Below are 22,553 nucleotides of genomic sequence, written 5' to 3' on the forward strand. Positions count from 1 at the left end.
GGGGCAGCCAGGCAGTGTAACTCTTGTTCAATAGTAACGTTTATCAGAGTGTTGTCACCAGCATCTGCTCTGCCCTATCTCTGACATTGCCATGGAGAGCCTCTCATTGTTTCTTGTGTCTTTCCATTTGTCCCCACAGTCCCCAGGGAAAAGCCTTTCGCTCTAAAGTGGAGTTGATTGCGTACTTCGAAAAGGTAGGCGACACATCCCTGGACCCTAATGATTTTGACTTCACGGTAACTGGGAGAGGGAGCCCCTCCCGGCGAGAGCAGAAACCACCTAAGAAGCCCAAATCTCCCAAAGCTCCAGGAACTGGCAGAGGCCGGGGACGCCCCAAAGGGAGCGGCACCACGAGACCCAAGGCGGCCACGTCAGAGGGTGTGCAGGTGAAAAGGGTCCTGGAGAAAAGTCCTGGGAAGCTCCTTGTCAAGATGCCTTTTCAGACTTCGCCAGGGGGCAAGGCTGAGGGGGGTGGGGCCACCACATCCACCCAGGTCATGGTGATCAAACGCCCTGGCAGGAAGCGAAAAGCTGAGGCCGACCCTCAGGCCATTCCCAAGAAACGGGGCCGAAAGCCGGGGAGTGTGGTGGCAGCCGCTGCTGCCGAGGCCAAAAAGAAAGCCGTGAAGGAGTCTTCTATCCGATCTGTGCAGGAGACCGTACTCCCCATCAAGAAGCGCAAGACCCGGGAGACAGTCAGCATCGAGGTCAAGGAAGTGGTGAAGCCCCTGCTGGTGTCCACCCTCGGTGAGAAGAGCGGGAAGGGACTGAAGACCTGTAAGAGCCCTGGGCGGAAAAGCAAGGAGAGCAGCCCCAAGGGGCGCAGCAGCAGCGCCTCCTCACCCCCCAAGAAGGAGCACCACCACCATCACCACCACTCAGAGTCCCCAAAGGCCCCCGTGCCGCTGCTCCCACCCCTGCCCCCACCTCCACCCGAGCCCGAGAGCTCCGAGGACCCCACCAGCCCCCCTGAGCCCCAGGACTTGAGCAGCAGCGTCTGCAAAGAGGAGAAGATGCCCAGAGGAGGCTCACTGGAGAGCGACGGCTGCCCCAAGGAGCCAGCTAAGACTCAGCCCGCGGTCGCCACCGCCGCCACGGCCGCAGAAAAGTACAAACACCGAGGGGAGGGAGAGCGCAAAGACATTGTTTCATCCTCCATGCCAAGGCCAAACAGAGAGGAGCCTGTGGACAGCCGGACGCCCGTGACCGAGAGAGTTAGCTGACTTTACACAGAGCGGATTGCAAAGCAAACCAACAAGAATAAAGGCAGCTGTTGTCTCTTCTCCTTATGGGTAGGGCTCTGACAAAGCTTCCCGATTAACTGAAATAAAAAATATTTTTTTTTCTTTCAGTAAACTTAGAGTTTCGTGGCTTCAGGGTGGGAGTAGTTGGAGCATTGGGGATGTTTTTCTTACCGACAAGCACAGTCAGGTTGAAGACCTAACCAGGGCCAGAAGTAGCTTTGCACTTTTCTAAACTAGGCTCCTTCAACAAGGCTTGCTGCAGATACTACTGACCAGACAAGCTGTTGACTAGGCACCTCCCCTCCCGCCCAGACCTTTCCCCCATGTGGTCGTTAGAGACAGAGCAGTTGAGAGGACACTCCCGTTTTCGGTGCCATCAGTGCCCCATCTACCACTCCCCCAGCTCCCCCCACCTCCCCCACTCCCAACCACGTTGGGACAGGGAGGTGTGAGGCAGGAGAGACAGTTGGATTCTTTAGAGATGGATGTGACCAGTGGCTATGGCCCGTGCGATCCCACCCGTGGCGGCTCAAATCTGGCCCCACCCCAGCCCCAATCCAAAACTGGCAAGGATGCTTCACAGGACAGGAAAGTGGCACCTGTCTGTTCCGGCATGGCTAGGAGGGAGTTGTCCCTTGAACTACTGGGTGTAGACTGGCCTGAATCACAGGAGAGGATGGCCCAGGGTGAGGTGGCATGGTCCATTCTCAAGGGACGTCCTCCAGTGGGTGGCGCTAGAGAGGCCATGGAGGCAGTAGGACAAGGCACAGGCAGGCTGGCCCAGGGTCAGGCCGGGCCGAACACAGCGGGGCGAGAGGGATTCCTAATCTCTCAGAGCAGTCTGTGACTGGTAGTTAGGGATTTAGTGGACAGGGAAGGGGGCAAAGGGGGAGGAGAAGAAAATGTTCTTCCAGTTACTTTCCAATTCTACTCCTTTAGGGACAGCTTAGAATTATTTGCACTATTGAGTCTTCATGTTCCCACTTCAAAACAAACAGATGCTCTGAGAGCAAACTGGCTTGAATTGGTGACGTGTAGTCCCTCAAGCCACCAGATGTGATGGTGTTGAGAACTACCTGGATTTGTATATATACCTGCGCTTGTTTTAAAGTGGGCTCAGCACATAGGGTTCCCACGAAGCTCCGAAACTCTAAGTGTTTGCTGCAATTTTATAAGGACTTCCTGATTGGTTTCTCTTCTCTGCTTCCATTTCTGCCTTTTGTTCATTTCATTCTTTCAGTTCTTTCCCTTCCTCTGTCCTCCTTCCTAGTTCATCCCTTCTCTTCCAGGCAGCCGCAGTGCCCAACCACACATGTCGGCTCCAGTCCCTAGAACTCTGCCTGCCCTTTGTCCTCCTGCTGCCAGTACCAGCCCCACCCTGTTTTGAGCCCTGAGGAGGCCTTGGGCTCTTCTGAGTCCTACCTGGCCTGTCTGTGAAGAGCAAGAGAGCAGCAAGGTCTTGCTCTCCTAGGTAGCCCCCTCTTCCTCGGCAAGAAAAAGCAAAAGGCATTTCCCACCCTGAACAACGAGCCTTTTCACCCTTCTATTCTAGAGAAGTGGCCTGGAGGAGCTGGGCCCCATTTGGTAGCTGAGGAAAGCACAGAGGCCCCCTGTGGCCTGCCAGTCATTGAGTGGCACAACAGGGGCTCCATGCCACCCGACCTTGACCTCACTCAGAAGTCCAGAGTCTAGCGTAGGGCAGCAGCGGTACTGATGTAGAACTCCCGAGACCCGAGCCGGGACCGGCACCTAGGTCCCCAGCCCTTCCTCGGCTCCTCCTTTTCCCTTGGAGTTCTTCTATAATGGAAATGTTTTGCTTTTGCTCGATGCAGACAGTGGGACCAGAATACCACACATTTCACTATCTGGTCCATAGCTGTGGTGTAGGGGCTTCAAGGCATGGGCCTGCTATGGGTTTTTAATTGATCAGTTTTCATTTGGGATCCCATCTTTTTAACCTCTGTTCAGGAAGTCCTTATCTAGCTGCATATCTTCATCATATTGGTATATCCTTTTCTGTGTTTACAGAGATGTCTCTTATATCTAAATCTGTCCAACTGAGAAGTACCTTATCAAAGTAGCAAATGAGACAGCAGTCTTATGCTTCCAGAAACACCCACAGGCATGTCCCACGTGAGCTGCTGCCATGAACTGTCAAGTGCGTGTTGTCTTGTGTATTTCAGTTATTGTCCCTGGCTTCCTTACTGCGGTGTAGTCATGAAGGAGTGAAACATCATAGAAACTGTCTAGCACTCTTCCTTTGCCAGTCTAGTGATCAGGAACCATAGTTGACAGTTGCAGTCAGTAGCTTAAGAAAAAAACGTGTTTGTCTCTTCTGGAATGGTTAGAAGTGAGGGAGTTTGCCCCATTCTGTTTGTAGAGTCTCATAGTTGGACTTTCTAGCATATATGTATCCATTTTCTTATGCTGTAAAAGCAAGTCCTGCAACCAAACTCCCATCAGCCCAATCCCTGATCCCTGATCCCTTCCACCTGCTCTGCTGTTGACCCCCGCCCCCCAGCTTCACTTCTGACTCTTCCCCAGGAAGGGAAGGGGAGTCAGAGGAGAGGGTGAGTCCTCCAGAACTCTTCCTCCAAGGACAAAAGGCTCCTGCCCCCATAGTGGCCTCGTACTCCTGGCACCACCAAAGGACACTTAATCCACAAGAGCGCAGCATCCAACCAGGTTGTCACTGAGAAGATGTTTATTTTGGTCAGTTGGGTTTTTATGCATTATACTTAGTCAAATGAAATGTGGCTTCTGCACTCACTGTCCGGAGCTGCTTCCCCATCACCTGGGTGTCATCTGGTCCTGGTAAGAGGAGTGCGTGGCCCACCAGGCCCCCCTGTCACCCATGACAGTTCATTCAGGGCCAATTGGGCAGTCGTGGTTGGGAACACAGCATTTCAAGTGTCACTTTATTTCATTCGGGCCCCACCTGCAGCTCCCTTGTTCCCCAGCCTCTTTCCTTTTGAGTTTATTCCAGAGCTGCCAGTGGGGCCTGAGGCTCCTTAGGGTTTTCTCTCTGTTTCCCTCTTTCTTCCTCATTCCCTCTTCTTTCCCAAAGGCATCACAAGTCAGTCGCCAGCAGACAGCTTTGGCGGTTTATTGCCCTGGCAGGCAGGGGCCCTGCAGCTCCCATGCTGCCCCTGCCTTGGGGTCAGGTTGACAGGAGATTGGTTGGAGGGAAAGCCTTAAGCTGCAGGATTCTCACCAGCTGTGTCCGGCCCAGTTTTGGGGTGTGGCCTCAATTTTGTCTGTACTTGAACACTATGAAGATGGGGGCCTCTTTCAGTGAATTTGTGAACAGTAGAAGAAGACCAACAGCTTTCCAGTACCTGTGGGGCTAGGTCATTAAGGTCACATCCACAGTCTCCCCCACCCTTGTTCCAGTTATTAGTTACTACCTCCTCTGACAATACTGTAGGTCGTCAAGCTCCCCCCAGGTCTACCCCTCCCAGCCCTGCCTGGTGGTGGGCTTGTCATAGCCAGTGGAATCGCCGGCCTTGACAGCTCAGTGAGCTGGAGATACTTGGTCACAGCCAGGCGCTAGCACAGCTCCCGTCTGCTGATGCTGTATTCCCATGTCAAAAGGCACAGGGGACACCCAGAAACGCTACATCCCCCAATCCATCAGTGCCAAACTAGCCAAGGGCCCCAGCATCCAGCTCGCTGGATGGCAGAAGCTGCTACTCGTGAGTGCCGACGCGGGTGCAGACAATCTTCTGTTGGGTGGCATCATTCCAGGCCCAAAGCATGAACAGTGCACCTGGGATAGGGAGCAGCCCCAGATTGTCACCTGCTTCTCTGCCTAGCTTTTCATTGCTGTGACAGTGATGGCGAAAGAGGGTAATAACCAGACACAAACTGCCAAGTTTGGTGGAGAAAGGAGTTTCTTTAGCTGACAGAACCTCTGAATTTTAAATCACTCAATAAGCGGCTCAAGCCCAGGAGGGAGCAGAGGGATATGAGCGGAGTCCCCTGGGCGGGACCATCTGGATTTGGTTTAGCCCAAGTGGAGCCTGACAACTAGAACTCTGTATCCCCCCTCTAACCACAGCTCCTTTTCCAGAGCATTCCAGTCAGGCTCTCTGGGCTGACTGGGCCAGGGGAGGTTACAGGTACCAGTTCTTGAAGAAGACCTTTGGGCATCCATTTTTAGCCTGTGTCATTGCCCCAAATAGATTCCTGTTTCAAGTTCATACCTGCAGATTCTAGGACCTATGTCCTAGACTTTAGGAATGAGCTGTTTCTAGAGCCCCTACCATGGAGCAGGTCTGGAGGACCTGCCCAGTTGGGGGCAGAACCCTTCCCTCCAGGTCTTCCTGCTCTTCTCGCTGTTCCGAAATGATTTGTTGATTCTCTCCATTTTGGTGTCTTTCTTTTTTAGCTATTGTATCAATCTTTAGAAAAGGCATAGTCTACTTGTTATAAATCACTAGGATACTGCCTTCCCCAGGGTCTAAAATTACATATTAGAGGGGAAAAGCTGAACCCTGAAGTCAGTTCTCAACAATCTAGAAGGAAAACCTAGAAAACATTTGGCGGAAAATTACATATTGATGTTTTTGAATGAATAAGAGCAAGCTTTTACAAAAATGCTGTTCTAAAAATACTTAGCACTTGTCCTGAGATGCCTGGTGAGCATTACAGGCAAGGGGAATCTGTGGAGGTAGCCGACCTGAGGACATGGCTTCTGACCCTGTCTTTTGGGATTGGTATGGAAGGTGGAGCGTTCACCAGTGACCTGGAAGGCCCAACACCACCCTACTTCCCACTCTTCTCATCTTGACAGAGCCTGCCCCAGCGCTGATGTGTCGGGAAAACACCCAGGGAACTAGGAAGGCACTTCTGCCTGAGGGGCAGTCTGTCTTGCCCACTCCTGCTCTGCTCGCCTTGGATCAGCAGGCCGCCTGAGCTGGTCTCTCACTGCCTCCTCAAGGCCCCCTGCCTGCCCTGTCAGGAGGCAGAAGGAGGCAGGTGTGAGGGCAGTGCAAGGAGGGAGCACAACTCCCCGCTACCACTCCGGGCCCCGACTTTGCACAGGCAGAATCCAGACCCTGGAGGAAATCCAACCTTTGAATTCAAGAACATTTGGGGAATTTGGAAATCTCTTTGCCCCCAAAACCCCCATTCTGTCCTACCGTTAATCAGGTCCTGCTCAGCAGTGAGAGCAGATAAGGTGAAAAGGCTAAGAGGTTTGGCTCCTGCCCCCTGATAGCCCCTCTCCCTGCAGTGTTTGTGTGTCAAGTGGCAAAGCTGTTCTTCCTGGTGACCCTGATTATATCCAGTAATGCATAGACTGTGCGCATAGGCCTGCTTTGTCTCCTCTATCCTGGGCTTTTGTTTTGCTTTTTAGTTTTGCTTTTAGTTTTTCTGTCCCTTTTATTTAACGCACTGACTAGACACACAAAGCAGTTGAATTTTTATATATATATCTGTATATTGCACAATTATAAACTCATTTTGCTTGTGGCTCCACACACAAAAAAAGACCTGTTAAAATTATACCTGTTGCTTAATTACAATATTTCTGATAACCATAGCATAGGACAAGGGAAAATAAAAAAAGAAAAAAAAGAAAAAAAACGACAAATCTGTCTGCTGGTCACTTCTTCTGTCCAAGCAGATTCGTGGTCTTTTCCTCGCTTCTTTCAAGGGCTTTCCTGTGCCAGGTGAAGGAGGCTCCAGGCAGCACCCAGGTTTTGCACTCTTGTTGCTCCCATGCTTGTGAAAGAGGTCCCAAGGTTCTGGGTGCAGGAGCGCTCCCTTGACCTGCTGAAGTCCGGAATGTAGTCGGCACAGCCCGGTCCCCTTCCACCTCTGGGAGCTGGAGTCCACTGGGGTGGCCTGACTCCCCCAATCCCCTTCCCGTGACCTGGTCACGGTGAGCCCATGTGGAGAGTCAGCCTCGCAGGCCTCCCTGCCACTAGGGTCCGAGTGTGTTTCATCCTTCCCACTCTGTCGAGCCTGTGGGCTGGAGTGGAGACGGGAGGCCTGGCCTGTCTCGGAACCTGTGAGCTGCACCAGGGAGAATGCCAGGGACTCCAGAGTCATGTTCATCAGTCCAGTGGGTCCCATCCAGGAAGTAGTGAAGACTCCAGAAATGTCCCTTTCTTCTCCCCCATCCTATGAGTAATTGCATTTGCTTTTGTAATTCTTAATGAGCAATATCTGCTAGAGAGTTTAGCTGTAACAGTTCTTTTTGATCATCTTTTTTTAATAATTAGAAACACCAAAAAAATCCAGAAACTTGTTCTTCCAAAGCAGAGAGCATTATAATCACCAGGGCCAAAAGCTTCCCTCCCTGCTGTCATTGCTTCTTCTGAGGCCTGAATCCAAAACAAAAACAGCCATAGGCTCTTTCAGTGGCCGGGCTATCCGTGAGCCCCTCGGAGGACCAGGGCTGGGGCAGCCTCTGGGCCCACATCCGGGGCCTGCTCTGGCATGTGTTCAGTGTTAGCAGTGGGTCACGATGCTCTCTCCCCACCCAGCCTGGGATGGGGGCAGAGGCGGCGAGGAGGCCGTTGCCGCTGATGTTTGGCCATGAACAGGTGGGTGTCTGCGTGCGTCCACGTGCGTGTTTTCTGACTGACATGAAATCGACGCCCGAGTTAGCCTCACCCGGTGACCTCTAGCCCTGCCCGGATGGAGCGGGGCCCACCCGGTTCAGTGTTTCTGGGGAGCTGGACAGTGGAGTGCAAAAGGCTTGCAGAACTTGAAGCCTGCTCCTTCCCTTGCTACCACGGCCTCCTTTCCGTTTGATTTGTCACTGCTTCAATCAATAACAGCCGCTCCAGAGTCAGTAGTCGATGAATATATGACCAAATATCACCAGGACTGTTACTCAATGTGTGCCGAGCCCTTGCCCGTGCTGGGCTCCCGTGTATCTGGACACTGTAACGTGTGCTGTGTTTGCTCTCCTTCCCCTTCCTTCTTTGCCCTTTACTTGTCTTTCTGGGGTTTTTCTGTTTGGGTTTGGTTTGGTTTTTATTTCTCCTTTTGTGTTCCAAACATGAGGTTCTCTCTACTGGTCCTCTTAACTGTGGTGTTGAGGCTTATATTTGTGTAATTTTTGGTGGGTGAAAGGAATTTTGCTAAGTAAATCTCTTCTGTGTTTGAACTGAAGTCTGTATTGTAACTATGTTTAAAGTAATTGTTCCAGAGACAAATATTTCTAGACACTTTTTCTTTACAAACAAAAGCATTCGGAGGGAGGGGGATGCTGACTGAGATGAGAGGGGAGAGCTGCACAGATGACCCCTGCCCAGATCAGCCAGAAGCCACCCAAAGCAGCGGAGCCCAGGAGTCCCACTCCAAGCCAGCAAGCCGAATAGCTGATGTGTTGCCACTTTCCAAGTCACAGCAAAACCAGGTTTTGTTCTGCCCAGTGGATTCTTGTTTTGCTTCCCCTCCCCCTGAGATTTTTACCAACACTCCGTACTTTTAAGGAAAGACAAGATTGATGTTTCCTTGAGGGGAACCAGGAGGGGATGTGTGTGCGCAGAGCTGAAGAGCTGGAGAGAATGGGGCTGGGCCCACCCAAGCAGGAGGCTGGGATGCTCTGCTGTGGGCACAGGTCAGGCTAATGTTGGCAGATGCATTTGGCCACTCCCCCCGATGCAGCTCTTCCTGGACAGGCCAGGCGGTGGGCATTCTCTCTCCAAGGTGTGCCCCATGGGCATTACTGTTTAAGACACTTCTGTCACATCCCACCCCATCCTCCAGGGCTCAACACTGTGACATCTCTATTCCCCACCCTCCCCTTCCCAGGGCAATAAAATGACCATGGAGGGGGCTTGCTCTCTCTTGGCTGTCATCCAGTCGCCAGCAAAATTTAGATGTGAGAAACCCCCTTCCCATTTCATGGCAAAAACATCTTAGAAAAGCCATTACCCTCATTAGACATAGTTTTGGGCTCACAAAACACCTGACAGCCCCTCCCTCCTCTGAGAGGCGGAGATAGTGCTGACTGTAGTGACCATTGCGGGGTGCAGCATCTGGAAGAGCCAGGCAGGGTGTCTGCCCCCTCCTGAGTTGAAGTCATACTCCCCTGTGCCAGTTCAGAGGCCGAGAGCTGTGGACAGCATTGCCAGTAACAGGCCACCCTGTGCAGAAGGGAGCTGGCTCCAGCCTGGAAACCCGTCTGAGGTTGGGAGAGGTGCACTTGGGGCACGGGGAGAGGACAGGACACACTTAGCTGGAGATGTCTCTAAAAGCCCTGCATCGTATTCACCTTCAGTTTTTGTGTTTTGGGACAATTACTTTAGAAAATAAGTAGGTCGTTTTAAAAACAAAAATTATCGATTGCTTTTTTGTAGTGTTCAGAAAAAAGGTTCTTTGTGTATAGCCAAATGACTGAAAGCACTGATATATTTAAAAACAAAAGGCAATTTATTAAGGAAATTTGTACCATTTCAGTAAACCTGTCTGAATGTACCTGTATACGTTTCAAACCCCCCCCCACACTGAATCCCTGTAACCTATTTATTATATAAAGAGTTTGCCTTATAAATTTACATAAAAATGTCCGTTTGTGTCTTTTGTTGTAAAATCAAGTGATTTTTTCATAAGGTTCTTTTACTATTGGAAAAGATGGGCAGCACGCAGTTTTATTTTATTTTTGTAAGTTTTTTAATACATGTGAAAGCAAAGAATACTCAGCATGCCTTTCTAAGTGACGCGTTTGCACCTTTTGTTGGGAAGTACTGTATCCTGTGCTGTTAGCATTCTCGATAAATCTCTCTGTGAAAGTGACTCAAGGTCTGGGCTTTCATTATAAGACAGAAGTCCCCCTCCAGCTCACATGACAGCATGGTGCTGTGTTTCCTCATTGGATCTGGCTGTCCCTGGACACAGATAGCTGCCTTCAGGCCTGCCACGAGAGGCCAAGGGACGCTTCCTTCATATGCTGGCCTTGCCGGCCCCCTCAACTTGTTCCAAGCCAGTGCTTTCCAGGCACACTGCTCAGCGTGTGACAGGAAAGGCCTGGCATGAGTCAGCCTGCAGCACCACCTCCCTGCTCCTGACCCGTATGGTAGGGGCACCCCCTAGGTCTGGATGTGCTGTGGTGCTTTTGGACACCCCCACCCCTGCAGGCTGTGGCTCCTCCTGTGTCTCATTCTGGCCAGGACCCTCACATGCCCTCTGCTGACTGTTAACCTGGTTCTCTGACCAGACAAGGGCAGGCTGAGGGGTTTGCCCAAAGGGGGCCCCCTTGTTACTTAGACTTCCTTGGCTCTCAGGAGCAGTCTCACCAGGTTGGTAAGGAGCTGGAGGAGACAACTGCTCAAAGGAGTCCAGCTTCACATGCACATGCTAGAAGGTACCCTCTAAACGCCGGGCCTTGAAAGGTAGATCCCAGGATTGAAAAGTCAACTTGTATGCATTGAGCATCTCGTGCACCAGCCCTGTTCCAGAAGCTGATGGGCCTTTGTGTGTAAGCAGGACAAGTCCCCCCGTGGAGGTTAGCATGGGTGTGCATAGTCATTTCAGATACTTGAGTTGGTACATCTCAGTAAAGTCTATCCCGTGAGAAGCCATGGGTTTCATAGTATGGTTGGCATCTTCCTTAGGAGTGGCCACAGTGGTGGTGGCTTCTGGGAAGAGACTCCAACAGGGGCCAGCTGTGGGCCTTGGCAGATCTCGTTTCTAGGAAAAGTTCTAAGCCTGTAGGGCTAGGGGTGGGGAACCCCTTCCCTGTCAGGATCAACAGGGCAAGGGGAACTGTCGCTGGGAGAGACATCCAGCTGGAGAAACTTTAAAAAGAGTAAGTCTGCGTTGCTGCTTGTGGGGTCTTCCCCATCTCAGGGCGGGGACCGGGGATGGCGGTCCAGACAAGTGCTCAAGGACGATGCCCAGGAGGGGACAGGAGCTCTGCCGGCGGGCTCAGGAAGCCTTCACAACTGCTTGAGCTCACCCTTGCCAAACGAGGGCTGGGGCAGCAGCAACGCGTACACTCACGGCTGTGGGGGCCAGCGTTCTTGGCACATTTCAGGACACCCAAGGAGTCTGAATGGCTCAAGGCTGCTGCTCTGTGCAGGGGGCTAGACGTGGGGCGAACGGGCAGGGCTCCTGGTAACAGCCCTGTAGGCCGCAGTGGAGAGCAGGGCTCCCGCCGGGCCGCCCAGGAGCTTTCGGCAGGCCCGGCCCCGGCCCCTTTCCGAGCAGCCCGGGCCTCCGCCCTGCCCTCGGTCCCCAACGCCGGGAGCCGCCGTTCGTCCTCCAGAGCCCCGCCCGGGCGAGCCCGGGAGGCCGACTGCCGCGCGCGGAACGCGCCAGGACCCGCACCCTCCCCGACGCGGGGCGCCCCCGTGTGGCCGAGCGCGCGGCCGCGGCGCGCAAGATGGCGGCGAGCCCGGGCACCGCCCCTTCCGCCCCGCCGGGTGTCGCACGAGGCCCGCTCGAAGGGGAAGTGAGTCAGTGTCCGCGGACCCGGCCGGCCCAGGCCCGTGCCCGCCGCGGCCTTGAGAGGCCCCGACAGGCCCCGGCCCGGCGGCGGCGGCGGCGGCCATGGCCGGGGGGCCGGGCCCGGGGGAGCCCGCAGCCCCCGGCGCCCAGCACTTCTTGTACGAGGTGCCGCCCTGGGTCATGTGCCGCTTCTACAAAGTGATGGACGCCCTGGAGCCCGCCGACTGGTGCCAGTTCGGTGGGTGGCGGCTGGCGGCCGGGGGGCGGAGGGCGGGGGGCGCGCGGGCTCCCGGCGCCGATGCCTGACGCCCCCTGCTCCGCAGCCGCCCTGATCGTGCGCGACCAGACTGAGCTGCGGCTGTGCGAGCGCTCCGGGCAGCGCACGGCCAGCGTTCTGTGGCCCTGGATCAACCGCAACGCCCGTGTGGCCGACCTGGTGCACATCCTCACGCACCTGCAGCTGCTCCGCGCGCGGGACATCATCACAGCCTGTGAGCGCGGAACTCCGGGCACCCCACGGCCGGGAGGCCGGCGGGCCCCACGGGGCTCCCCGACCCGGGCCTCAACCTTCCTTTCCTTCCTTGACGTCCCAGGGCACCCTCCTGCCCCGCTTCCGTCCCCAAGCACCACTGTCCCGAGGCCCAGCAGCATCCCTGCACCCGCCGAGGCCGAGGCCTGGAGCCCCCGGAAGTTGCCATCCTCAGCCTCCACCCTCCTCTCCCCAGGTAAGAGGGCCCGGTTGTTGGGCTCGATGGACCCAAAGAAGGACCCACCTTGACCATGGCTACGGTTGTAGACCCTGCTGCTGGTCTCTGCCTGCCTCTCACTGGTGTCTTTATGAAGCTTTTCCAGGCTCCCAGACCCATTCAGGGCCTGAGCTCGGCCTGGTCCCAAGCCCTGCTTCCCTGCGGCCTCCACCACCATCTCCAGCCCCTTCCTCTACCAAGGTAGGTGTCTCCTGCCCCCTAGGGAAGATTCGAGACAAGGAGGAAGGAATTCAGCCTTTGGTGTACCACAGAGCCGCAGTCAGCCAAGCTGGGTCAGCTGGGAGGCAGCTGTGGTGGGGAAAGCCTGGAGCCTTCGGCAGAAGGGAGGAGACAGGGACCCCACCTGATCCAGGCTCTCTTTCCACAGCCAGGCCCAGAGACCTCAGTGTCCCTCCTGCAGGGAGCCCACCCCTCTCCATTTTGCTGGCCCCTCTGTGAGATTTCCCAGGGCACCCACAACTTCTCAGAGGAGCTCAAGATCGGGGAGGGTGGCTTTGGGTGCGTGTACCGGGCAGTGATGAGGAACACGGTGTATGCTGTGAAGAGGCTGAAGGAGGTGAGTGTCGCACCCTGGCAGGGACCCTGGAAGGCCATCAGACAACCCTCACTCACTTCTCCAGCCTTTCCCCCTCGCTTCCCCACACAACTCCTTCAGCCCTCATTCCGGCGCAGGGTCCCTGGCCCCTTGGTTGTTCTGGGCCTCAGGCACGTGGCACTGGTGGCCCGAAGGCCTTCGCTTCGAGAGCCTCACCCTGCCCGTCTTCCCTGCCCCTTCCCCCACCGCACCCTGGGGGCTGCAGGACGCTGACCTGGAGTGGACTGCAGTGAAGCAGAGCTTCCTGACCGAGGTGGAGCAGCTGTCCAGGTGAGGCCAGATGGGGAGCCACACCAGGTCCCGTGGGGCTTCAGACCACACACTACAGGACGTGGCTCCCTTGGGCACCTGAGGCCTGCCAGGCCCAGGCAAGCTGAGGTCCCAGCCAGGGCTGCCCACCCAGTCTGGCCTGATGGAAAGTGCTCCCCTTTTTCAAACAGGTTTCGTCACCCAAACATTGTGGACTTTGCTGGCTACTGTGCTCAGAACGGCTTCTACTGCCTCGTGTACGGCTTCCTGCCCAACGGCTCCCTGGAGGACCGGCTCCACTGCCAGGTAGGCTCACCTGGCCCAGCACGCTTCCCACGACCCAAAGCACTCCTGACACCTGGCTGGAGCCGGGCGCGGGGCCTGGGGCTTTTAACCTGTGTGAGCAGGTCCTGCCAGCAGGCCAGGCCTGCACTTCCAGCTCCCCAGCAGCACCCCGCTCAGGATTTGGCCCATGGTGGGGTCACTTTTTTTGAGATGGAGGCTTTCTCTGTCACCCAGGCTGCAGTGCAGTGGTGTGATCTCAGCTCACCACAACCTCCACCCTCCAGGTTCAAGCAATCTTCCTGCCTCAGCCTCCCGAGTAGCTGGGACCACAGGCACACACCACCACACTTGCCTAATTTTTGTATTTTTAGTAGAGATGAGGTTTTGCCATGTTAGCCAGGCTGGTCTCAAACTCCTGACCTCAAGTGGTCTGCCCACCTCAGCCTCCCAAAGTGCTGGAATTACAGGTGTGAGCCACCGTGCCTGGCCCGGCCCACTGTTTTCTATAGAGCTCTTCCCCAGGCCCCTCCCCTTTGCAAGCGGAGTAGCTGGAGGGTCTCATCAGCAAGCCCCAGAGGCAAGGGGGTCTGTGTTTGGGGAGAGTGGGAAGAATGCCTTCAAGGACTTCCTGACCACCCAGGGACAAAGGGATGAGCCCTGGGAGCCTATGCCCAGCAGATTCTATTGAACATGTCCCCAGCCACTGCCCAGCCTTGAATGCTTTGACAAGCAGCCAGAGTAGCTTAGTCTGCACCCGCTTAAGAAGTGCAGGTCACGGAGCCTTTGCTCCTCGTTTTCCAGAAGGGGGAAACTGAAGCCTAGAGAGTGAAGTGGCTGTTCCAGGCTGCACGGTGACAGATAGAAGGTAGGTTGGGATCAAGGAACGGCCACCCAGCAACCTCCCCTGTCCCCCTTTGCCGCCCCAGACCCAGGCCTGCCCACCTCTCTCCTGGCCTCAGCGACTGGACATCCTTCTGGGTACAGCCCGGGCAATTCAGTTTCTACATCAGGACAGCCCCAGCCTCATCCATGGAGACATCAAGAGGTGAGGAGGGGCCCATGAGAACTGCAGGGGCAGGGCCTGCAGCAAGGGGGGCCCCATCCCGTCAATGTGGGGATCAGGCATGGCCTAGGACCTCAACACCCGGTATGGCACAGGTGTGGAAACAGGCCAAGGATGGGCCCCACTGATGAGCAGAGGCCCCCAGGCGGCTGGAGTACTCAGGGCAGTGCCAGCACTTTCTGTGGGCAAGGCACTGGGCTGGCAGCCTCAAGTCCAGCCTTACCTAAGCCGGGCAGGTGTAGGAGCTAGGACTGGGCTGACGCCACTGTCTTCCCTCCCCAAGTTCCAATGTCCTTCTGGATGAGAGGCTGACACCCAAGCTGGGAGACTTTGGCCTGGCCCGGTTCAGCCGTTTTGCCGGGTCCAGCCCCAGCCAGAGCAGCACGGTGGCCCGGACGCGGACAGTGCGGGGCACTCTGGCCTACCTGCCCGAGGAGTACATCAAGACAGGAAGGCTGGCTGTGGACACGGACACCTTCAGCTTTGGGGTGGTGAGCCACTGACCCCTCTGCTGGCTCAGAGGAGGAGAAGCCACAGGCAGGCAGAGGTGGGGGCCGCAGAGTGCACTGCAGGCCAGGGGCCATCTGCCAGGACCCCAAGAGGCTGCAGCTCCAGGGCCCCTCCCTCCGAGGCTCTCCTCCTCGCCCTGCACCTAACTGTGTGTTTGTAATTTGTCTTCGAATGGGCCCTCAGGTCGCCTGAGCTTCAGTCCCATAACATCTTGCTCTGCCTTTGTCCGCACCTTTGTCAGGCCCAATCCATGTTCACACCAGAGGCCTCTTCCCTGCCAAGGCCACTGCCATGCTCTCCCTCTTCCCTCTCTCCAGGTGGTGCTCGAGACCCTGGCTGCTCAGAGGGCTGTGAAGACGCACGGTGCCAGGATCAAGTATCTGGTGAGCCCCCTGAGGCGGGGCCAGGCGGGACACACAGCTGCTGGCAGCCAGCAGGCACAGCCCCAGCGGTGGGGATGATTGGGGCGCAGTGCCCATGGATGCCTCTGCTGCCACAGTGGCCGCATTTTTGAAAGTTGGCAGGGCCTCACACAACTCCGTTTCCCTTGCTGAGGACAAACCTGTTTGCCTGCAGACACTATGAGCCTTGTACAGACCCCATCTGGGCTGGGGGCAGGGGAAGGGGCGGTCCCAGGGCGCTGGGACCCAAGCCGCAGCAGAACTCAGAGGACTCGGGCTGGAGAAAGGTGGTGGTAGAGAAGCAGGCCCCGAGGAACCTCCTGGGCCCTAGCAGGCTGCAGCTGAGCTCTCCACGCCGTGCAGAGCAGCCTGAGCTGCCTCATACTCTTACTCCACTCTGTCTGCCTCACCATGGACTGTGGTGGGGCCAGGAGACTGGAGACCTGGGTTTTAGCCCCAGCCTGATAGTGGCCTTCCAGCAAATTCCTGCTCCCCTCTGGGCCTGTTTTCCCATATGCAAAACAGACCTCACAGAATGTGCTCAGCCAGTAATTGCTTCACTGCTTCTCCTCCTGTTTGGGGCCGTTCCTGTGTGCTGTGGGGTCTCCATCAGGATTCAGCCCCGCTGAGAACCCAGGAGCCGGGCTCAAGCCCTCCTTCCTTTCCCCTCCGCGTCCATCCATCCATGCATCCTGCTGAAGAAGCGCACCAGGCTCCTTGGGGGTCCTTGGACTTCCCCACTTGCTCCCCACCCTGCAGCCAAAGTGCTCTTTTCAAAGGCCCCTTTGCGTTTTCTCTGCTCTTGGGGTGAAGGCCCAATTCCTTATGTGGTTGACCCCACAATGCCCCAGGTCCCCAGGACTCGGGGCGCTCCCTGCCACCTGCTTCACAGCCTTAGTACGTGCCGTTCCCTCTGCGAGAAAAACCACCGCCCACCCTGGCCGTTCCTCCTCGTCTGTCTGATCTCAGGACTGGAGATGGCCTCTGGTCCTGTTTCCACCCCCAGGGTGCCTCTCTCTGCGGGGTGCCTCTCTCTGTCAGGTGCCTGTGGGGTGCCTCTCTGTGGAGCATCTCTCTGTGGGGTGCCTCTCTCTGTGGCACACCTCTGTGGGGTACCTCTTTTGCTTTGGGGTACCTCTCTGGCGTACCTCTCTGTGGGGTACCTCTCTATAGTATACGTCTCTCTGGGGTGCTTCTCTCTCTGTGGGGTACCTGTCTCTGGGGTACCTCTCTGTGGGGCACCCTCTCTGGGGTACCTATCTCTCTCTAGGGTACCTCTCTCTCTGTAGGATACCTCTCTCTGGGGTGCCTCTCTGTGGGATACCTATCTCTCTGGGGTACCTCTCTGTGGGGTACCTCTCTCTATGGGGTACCTCTCTCTCTAGGATACCCCTCTCTCTGTGGGGCACTTTCCTTCTCGGCTCTGCCCTCTCAGGCTACTTCATGCCTCAGACCCCAGCTCCTGGGTCACTTCCTCAGGTCCTGGTAGAATGCTCCATGGGCCTCTCCCCCACCAGGAAGTCAGATCTGTCAAACCAGGGCCCAGGGTTCTGTTTGTTCCTGTATGCCTAGAGCCCAGAGCACCACTGGTCCACAGTAGGTGTTTAATAAATCTCTAGAAGCTACTCGGGAGTCTGAGGCAGGAGGATCACTTGAGCCTGGGAGTTGGAGACCAGCCTGGGCAACATAGCAAGATAGGCATGGTAGTACACACCTGTAATCCCAGCTGCTTGGGAGACTGAGGTGGGAGGATCACTTGAGCCTGGGAGGTTGAGGATGCAGTGAGCCACGATTGCACCACTGCACTCTAGCCTGGGTGACAGAATGAGTCCCTGTCTCAAAAAAAAAAAAGTAAGTTGTAGAAAGACCAAGAGCTGTGGCACAGTGTCTCACACCTGTAACCCCAGCACTTTGGGAGGCTGAGGCAGGAGGATCACTTGAGCCTAGTTGGAGACCAGCCAGGCCAACATAGCAAGACCCCATCTCTTTTTTTTTTATCAAAAAAACAAAAAAACACCATAGGATTGAGTGACAAGGACTTGAGAATTGCAGCTGTAGGTGTGGCCACCTGGTAGCCATATTCACATTATCTATCCCACAGAAAGACCTGGTGGAAGAGGAGGCTGAGGAGGCTGGAGTGGCTTTGAGAAGCACCCAGAGCACACTGCAAGCAGGTCTGGCTGCAGATTCTTGGGCTGCTCCCATCGCCATGCAGATCTGCAAGAAGCACCTGGACCCCAGGCCCGGGCCCTGCCCACCTGAGCTGGGCCTGGGCCTGGGCCGGCTGGCCTGCTGCTGCCTGCACCGCCGGGCCAAAAGGAGGCCTCCTATGACCCAGGTAGCCAGCTGCCCACTGGGATGGGGTGGCCAGCAAGAAAGCCCGCATTCCAGGCCCTGCTCTGTATTGACCCCATCTCAGCACCTGCTAGGTCTCTCTGGAGTCTCCACGCATTTCTTACTTGCCCTTTGGTTCTGTTTGGGGCAGGGCCTCTCTGAACCGAGGGTCCCGGGCAGTCCTGCTTTGCGGAGCCCAGCTCTGACCCCACTTCACATAGAAAGAAGGAAAGAGCTTCTGCAGTGCCCCCTGCTGGGCGCACTGCGCCACTGCATCTGCCTTTTTCTGTCCCCTCCCTAGTACCCCACCTCTTCTCTGGCCCCGTTTGAGGGCAGTGGGGCAGTGAGATTCACTTTGTAGAAGAGAAAGAGGTCATTCTCAGTCCTTGCCTTTGGCAGCTGCGGTTCTTAGCACTCCCTGTGACGGGAACAGAGGGGCGAGGGGCAGAGCGTTCCCAACTGCAGGGTATACCGTTTTAGAGCCCCAAGGCAGGTCACAGATGGCCCGGAGCATCCCTGTGGTTTGCCCACGGGGTGACTGGCCAGGGCTGCCATCTCACCCTGAGAGTCCCTCTTTTCCACTTGCAGGTGTACGAGAGGCTAGAGAAGCTGCAGGCAGTAGTGGCGGGGGTGCCTGGGCATTTGGAGGCCGCCAGCTGCATCCCCCCTTCCCCGCAGGAGAACTCCTATGTGTCCAGCACTGGTGGTGCCCACAGTGGGGCTGCCCCATGGCAGCCCCTGGCAGCACCATCAGGAGCCAGTGCGCAGGCAGCGGAGCAGCTCCAGAGAGGCCTCAACCAGCCTGTGGAGAGTGACGAGAGCTTAGGTGGCCTCTCTGCTGCCCTGCGCTCATGGCACTTGACTCCGAGCTGCCCTCTGGGCCCAGCACCCCTCGGGGAGGCCAGCTGTCCTCAGGGGGACACCGCGGGAGAATCGAGCTGGGGGAGTGGCCCAGGGTTCCGGCCCACAGCTGTGGAAGGTAGCTGGGGAGATGGGTTCCCAGGAGAGGGACCAGGGCCTCCTTGGGCCAAAGCCTCTGTAGTCCCCACCCCAGCCTTCTAGAAGAGAACCAGGGCCGGGTGTTCAGCTCGCTGTGTCCTTAGCAAGCCTGGTTTCCCCTCCCCAGGCCACGTCCTCCCCAGGTGGAGCTTGCTCTCCAGCCCTCCCAACCCCATTCCTGAAGGCTAGGAACAAGGAGTGCTCTGTCCCGGGTAGCCTGAGAGCTGGGCCCTGCCCTTGGACTTCTCTGAGGAATTCAGGCCTGAGGCCAGGGAGGCAGGGTGCTAGGCTGGGGGTTGGGGAGACGCAGCATGAGGCTAAGGGAGTGCTATCTCCACCCCAGGACTGGCCGTGGGCAGCTCTGCATCGTCATCATCAGAGCCACCGCAGATTATCATCAACCCTGCCCGACAGAAGATGGTCCAGAAGCTGGCCCTGTACGAGGATGGGGCCCTGGACAGCCTGCAGCTGCTGTCGTCCAGCTCCCTTCCAGGTGCTGCCGCCCGGGCTGGCCTCTGGGGTGCTCAGGCGCATCCGTGCCAGCCCCAAAGAGCAGAGTGTCTGTCCCAGTTGCGCTGAGGGCGTGGGGCAGCCGGGCAGGCCACTGGCTCTGGCGACCTCTGGAAGCCCAGCTGGCCCCACATGCCTCCCTTAGCAAGACCCTGGCCCACTCCCTCCCTCCTGACAGTAACCCCTCCTTTAGCCCGAGGGCGCTTGCCCCACTCTGTGCTTTCAGGAAATTAGGAAGCCCCAGCAGGAATTTTCCATCCCGGGTACTATTTGAAGAACCACTGCTTAGGAACCCTCAGCTGGGTGAGGTGGCTCATGCCTGTAATACCAGCACTTTTGGAGGCTGAGGTGGGAGGATCACTTGAGCCCAGGAGGTAGAGGCTACAGTAAGCCGTGATCAAGCTACTGCACTCCAGCCTGGGAGACAGAGCCAGACCCTGTCTCAAAAACAAACAAACAAAACCCCTCAGTTCCCACGAACACCCCAGGAGATAAGGGAGTATGGCCCAGCCCTTGAGCCAGGGCTTCGGGCAGTGGGGGAGCCTCCCCGATTTGCTAAGCGGACTTTCCTCTTCCTTCTGTAGGCTTGGGCCTGGAACAGGACAGGCAGGGGCCCGAAGAAAGTGATGAATTTCAGAGCTGATCTGTTCACCTGGGCAGATCCCCCAAATCCGGAAGTCAAAGTTCTCATGGTCAGAAGTTCTCATGGTGCACGAGTCCTCAGCATTCTGTAGGCAGTGGGGGCGGGGGCCTATACCCGCGGGGGAGAGAAGGCGGTGGCCCTGCTGTTCTAGGCTCTGTGGGCACAGGCAGGCCGAGTGGAACCCGGCCTCCATGCCAGCATCGGGACAAGGAAGGCTGGCATCCAGTGAGGAGGCTGGCGCATGTTGGGAGGCTGCTGGCTGCACAGACCTGCGAGGGGAGGAGAGGAGCTGCTGCGTAGGGGTGTGGAGCAGGGAGCTGGTTACCCTGAGAGCTAGGCAGGGCGTCCGCAGCCTAGGCCTCTGGCAGCAGCCCTTTGCCCATCTCTTTGGACAGTGGCCACCCTGCACAATGGAGCCGATGAGGCCCAGGGCCCTCCTAGCTGCTTACAATTTGGAAAAGTGTGGCCGGGCACGGTGGCTCACGCCTGTAATCCCAGCACTTTGGGAGGCCAAGGCAGGAGGATCACTTGAGCCCAGTAGGTCAAGACCAGCCAGGGCAACATGATGAGACCCTGTCTCTACAAAAAATTGTTTTAAACAATTAGCCTGGCGTGGTAGCGCACACCTGTGGCCCCAGCTACTTGGGAGGATCATTTATGCTTGGGAGATTGAGGCTGCAGTGAGTCATGATTGTATCACTGTACTCCAGCCTGGGCGACAGAGCAAGACCGTGTTTTGAAAAGAAAAACCCTGGGAAAAGTATGGCTATAAGTCCTGCGATTCAGTCCTAGCAAGAAGCAAGAATTCTGAGATCCTCCAGAGAGTCGAGCAGCACCCACCCTCCACCTCAGGCCAGTGTGTTCAGGCTTTACCAGGGACCTGTGAGCTGGCCTAATGTGATGGCCTGCAAGTCAGGCTGTCCATGGGCGCCACAGACGAGCTCCAAGCCAGGTCAGGCTTTGGAGGCCACAAGCACAGCCTCAGGCCCAGGCACTGATTGTGGCAGAGGGGCCACTACCCAAGGTCCAGCTAGGCCCAAGACCTAGTTACCCAGACAGTGAGAAGCCCCAGGAAGGCAGAAAAGTCGGGAGCATGGCAGACAGGGAAGAGAAACATTTTCAGGGAAAAAACATGTATCACATGTCTTTAGAAGCAAGTCAGGTTTCATGTAACCTAGTGTCCTCTTGCGTGTCCAGAAGTAGCCCAGGGCTGTAGCACAGGCTTCACAGTGATTCTGTGTTCAGCCGTGAGTCACACTACATGCCCCCATGAAGCTGGGCATTGGTGAAGTCCAGGTTGTCCTTGAGTAATAAAAACATATGTTGCAATCTCGGGCTGTACTTGTGGACTTTGTTGCACTGAAAGCCTTGAGCTTTCCCAATGCTTTACACCTCAGGGTTCTTGAGTATCCCAGGTCTTGTTACTACTCTGGGCTGGCCACACCCAGTACTTCCGTGTCAGGTTTTTCCTGATGTAGTCCATGTTTTTTATGCTATTCTAAATGATATCTTTGATTTTCTAATTCATCATGATATTATACAGAAATGCAATTGATGCTGGGTGTGGTGCTTCACGCCTGTAATCCTAGCACTTTGGGAAGCTAAGGTGGGCAGATCACTTTCGCCCAGGAGTTTGAGACCAACCTGGGCAACATGGCGAAACCCCGTCTCTACAAAAAGTACAAAAATTAGCTAGGCATGGTGGTGCCTGCCTGTAGTTCCAGCTACTCAGCAGGCTGAGGCGAGAGGATCGATTGAGCCCAGGACATTGAGGCTGCAGTGAGCCATGAGTCCACCACTGCACTCCAGCCTGGTCAACAGAGGGAGACCCTGCCTCAAAAAAAAAAAAAATGCGGTTGAGTTTTGCATATGAACCTTATATTCTGTGACCTTGTTTAAATTCTTTTTTGTTTTTCCTTTTTTGAGATGGAGTTTTGCTCTTGTTGCCCAGGCTGCAGTGAATGGCGCTATCTCAGCTCACTGCAACCTCTGCCTCCTAGGTTCAAGTGATTCTCCTGCCTCAGCCTCCCGAGTAGCTGGGATTACAGGCGTCCACTGCCACACCCAGCTAATTTTTTTTGTACTTTTAGTAGAAACGGGGTTTCATCATGTCGGCCAGGCTGGTCTCAAACTCTTGACCTCAGGTGATCCATCTGCCTCGGCCTCCCAAACTGCAGGGATTACAAGCGTGAGTCACTGCACCTGGCCCTTTTTTTTTTCTTGATCAGCCTAGATAGATAGAGGCTTATCAATTTTTATTGTTAATTTCAAAGGACCAATTTTTGCTTTTACTGATTTTTCTCTGTTGGTTTATTTTCCATTTTGTTGATTTCCACTTTTTGTTGTTTCTTTCCTTTCGTTTATTTTGGGTTTAACCTGCTTATCTCTTTCCGGCTTCCTAAGGTATCACTTTAAATCACTGATTTTTAAGCCTTTCTTTTTTTGAAACGAAGTCTCACTCTGTCACCTAAGCTGGAGTGGAGTGGCACGATATCTGCTCACTGCAACCTCCGCCTCCCAGGTTCATGCCATGTTCCTGCCTC

The 22,553-nt window shown here is 55.7% G+C and overlaps 2 protein-coding genes across 10 annotated transcripts in view; both read left to right on the forward strand.

The window, feature by feature from the left end:
• MECP2 (methyl-CpG binding protein 2) overlaps nucleotides 1-9,785 on the forward strand; it is a 76,240-nt gene extending 66,455 nt beyond the window's left edge. For all 7 annotated transcript variants that reach the window (XM_007993126.3, XM_037988837.2, XM_037988840.1 and 4 more), the window contains one exon: nucleotides 140-9,785. In XM_007993126.3, coding sequence (XP_007991317.1) covers nucleotides 140-1,223 — 1,084 coding nt within the window. In that variant the 3' untranslated portion in view covers nucleotides 1,224-9,785. The remainder of the gene's footprint in view (nucleotides 1-139) is intronic.
• Nucleotides 9,786-11,659: 1,874 nt separating this feature from the next.
• Nucleotides 11,660-21,339, forward strand: IRAK1 (interleukin 1 receptor associated kinase 1). 3 transcript variants are annotated; one of them, XM_073013314.1, is made up of 15 exons: nucleotides 11,677-11,892; nucleotides 11,978-12,145; nucleotides 12,248-12,379; nucleotides 12,498-12,601; nucleotides 12,789-12,977; nucleotides 13,222-13,286; nucleotides 13,457-13,571; nucleotides 14,477-14,595; nucleotides 14,897-15,104; nucleotides 15,441-15,506; nucleotides 17,626-17,754; nucleotides 17,794-17,862; nucleotides 18,447-18,837; nucleotides 19,201-19,350; nucleotides 19,952-21,339. In XM_073013314.1, exons 1-15 carry the CDS (start codon nucleotides 11,757-11,759, stop codon nucleotides 20,008-20,010), a joined length of 2,100 nt encoding a protein of 699 aa, XP_072869415.1. In that variant the 5' UTR covers nucleotides 11,677-11,756; the 3' UTR covers nucleotides 20,011-21,339. The 3 variants fall into 3 exon arrangements, with proteins under 3 accessions (XP_007991316.1, XP_072869415.1, XP_072869416.1); XM_073013315.1 differs by having other exon boundaries at nucleotides 17,800-17,862; XM_007993125.3 differs by having other exon boundaries at nucleotides 11,660-11,892; nucleotides 17,626-17,862.
• Nucleotides 21,340-22,553: the final 1,214 nt, after the last annotated feature.

This window comes from Chlorocebus sabaeus, chromosome X, assembly GCF_047675955.1.
Source record: "Chlorocebus sabaeus isolate Y175 chromosome X, mChlSab1.0.hap1, whole genome shotgun sequence".
NCBI lineage: Eukaryota > Metazoa > Chordata > Mammalia > Primates > Cercopithecidae > Chlorocebus > Chlorocebus sabaeus.

What these genes read in the sequence shown, in the direction of transcription:
- IRAK1 (XM_007993125.3), top strand. Translation starts at nt 11,757, where the DNA reads ATGGCCGGGGGGCCGGGCCCGGGGGAGCCCGCAGCCCCCGGCGCCCAG. An exon ending in GGAGGCCTCCTATGACCCAG is followed by an intron (nt 17,863 to 18,446) that starts GTAGCCAGCTGC and finishes TTCCACTTGCAG; the next exon opens with GTGTACGAGAGGCTAGAGAA. An exon ending in GTCGTCCAGCTCCCTTCCAG is followed by an intron (nt 19,351 to 19,951) that starts GTGCTGCCGCCC and finishes TTCCTTCTGTAG; the next exon opens with GCTTGGGCCTGGAACAGGAC.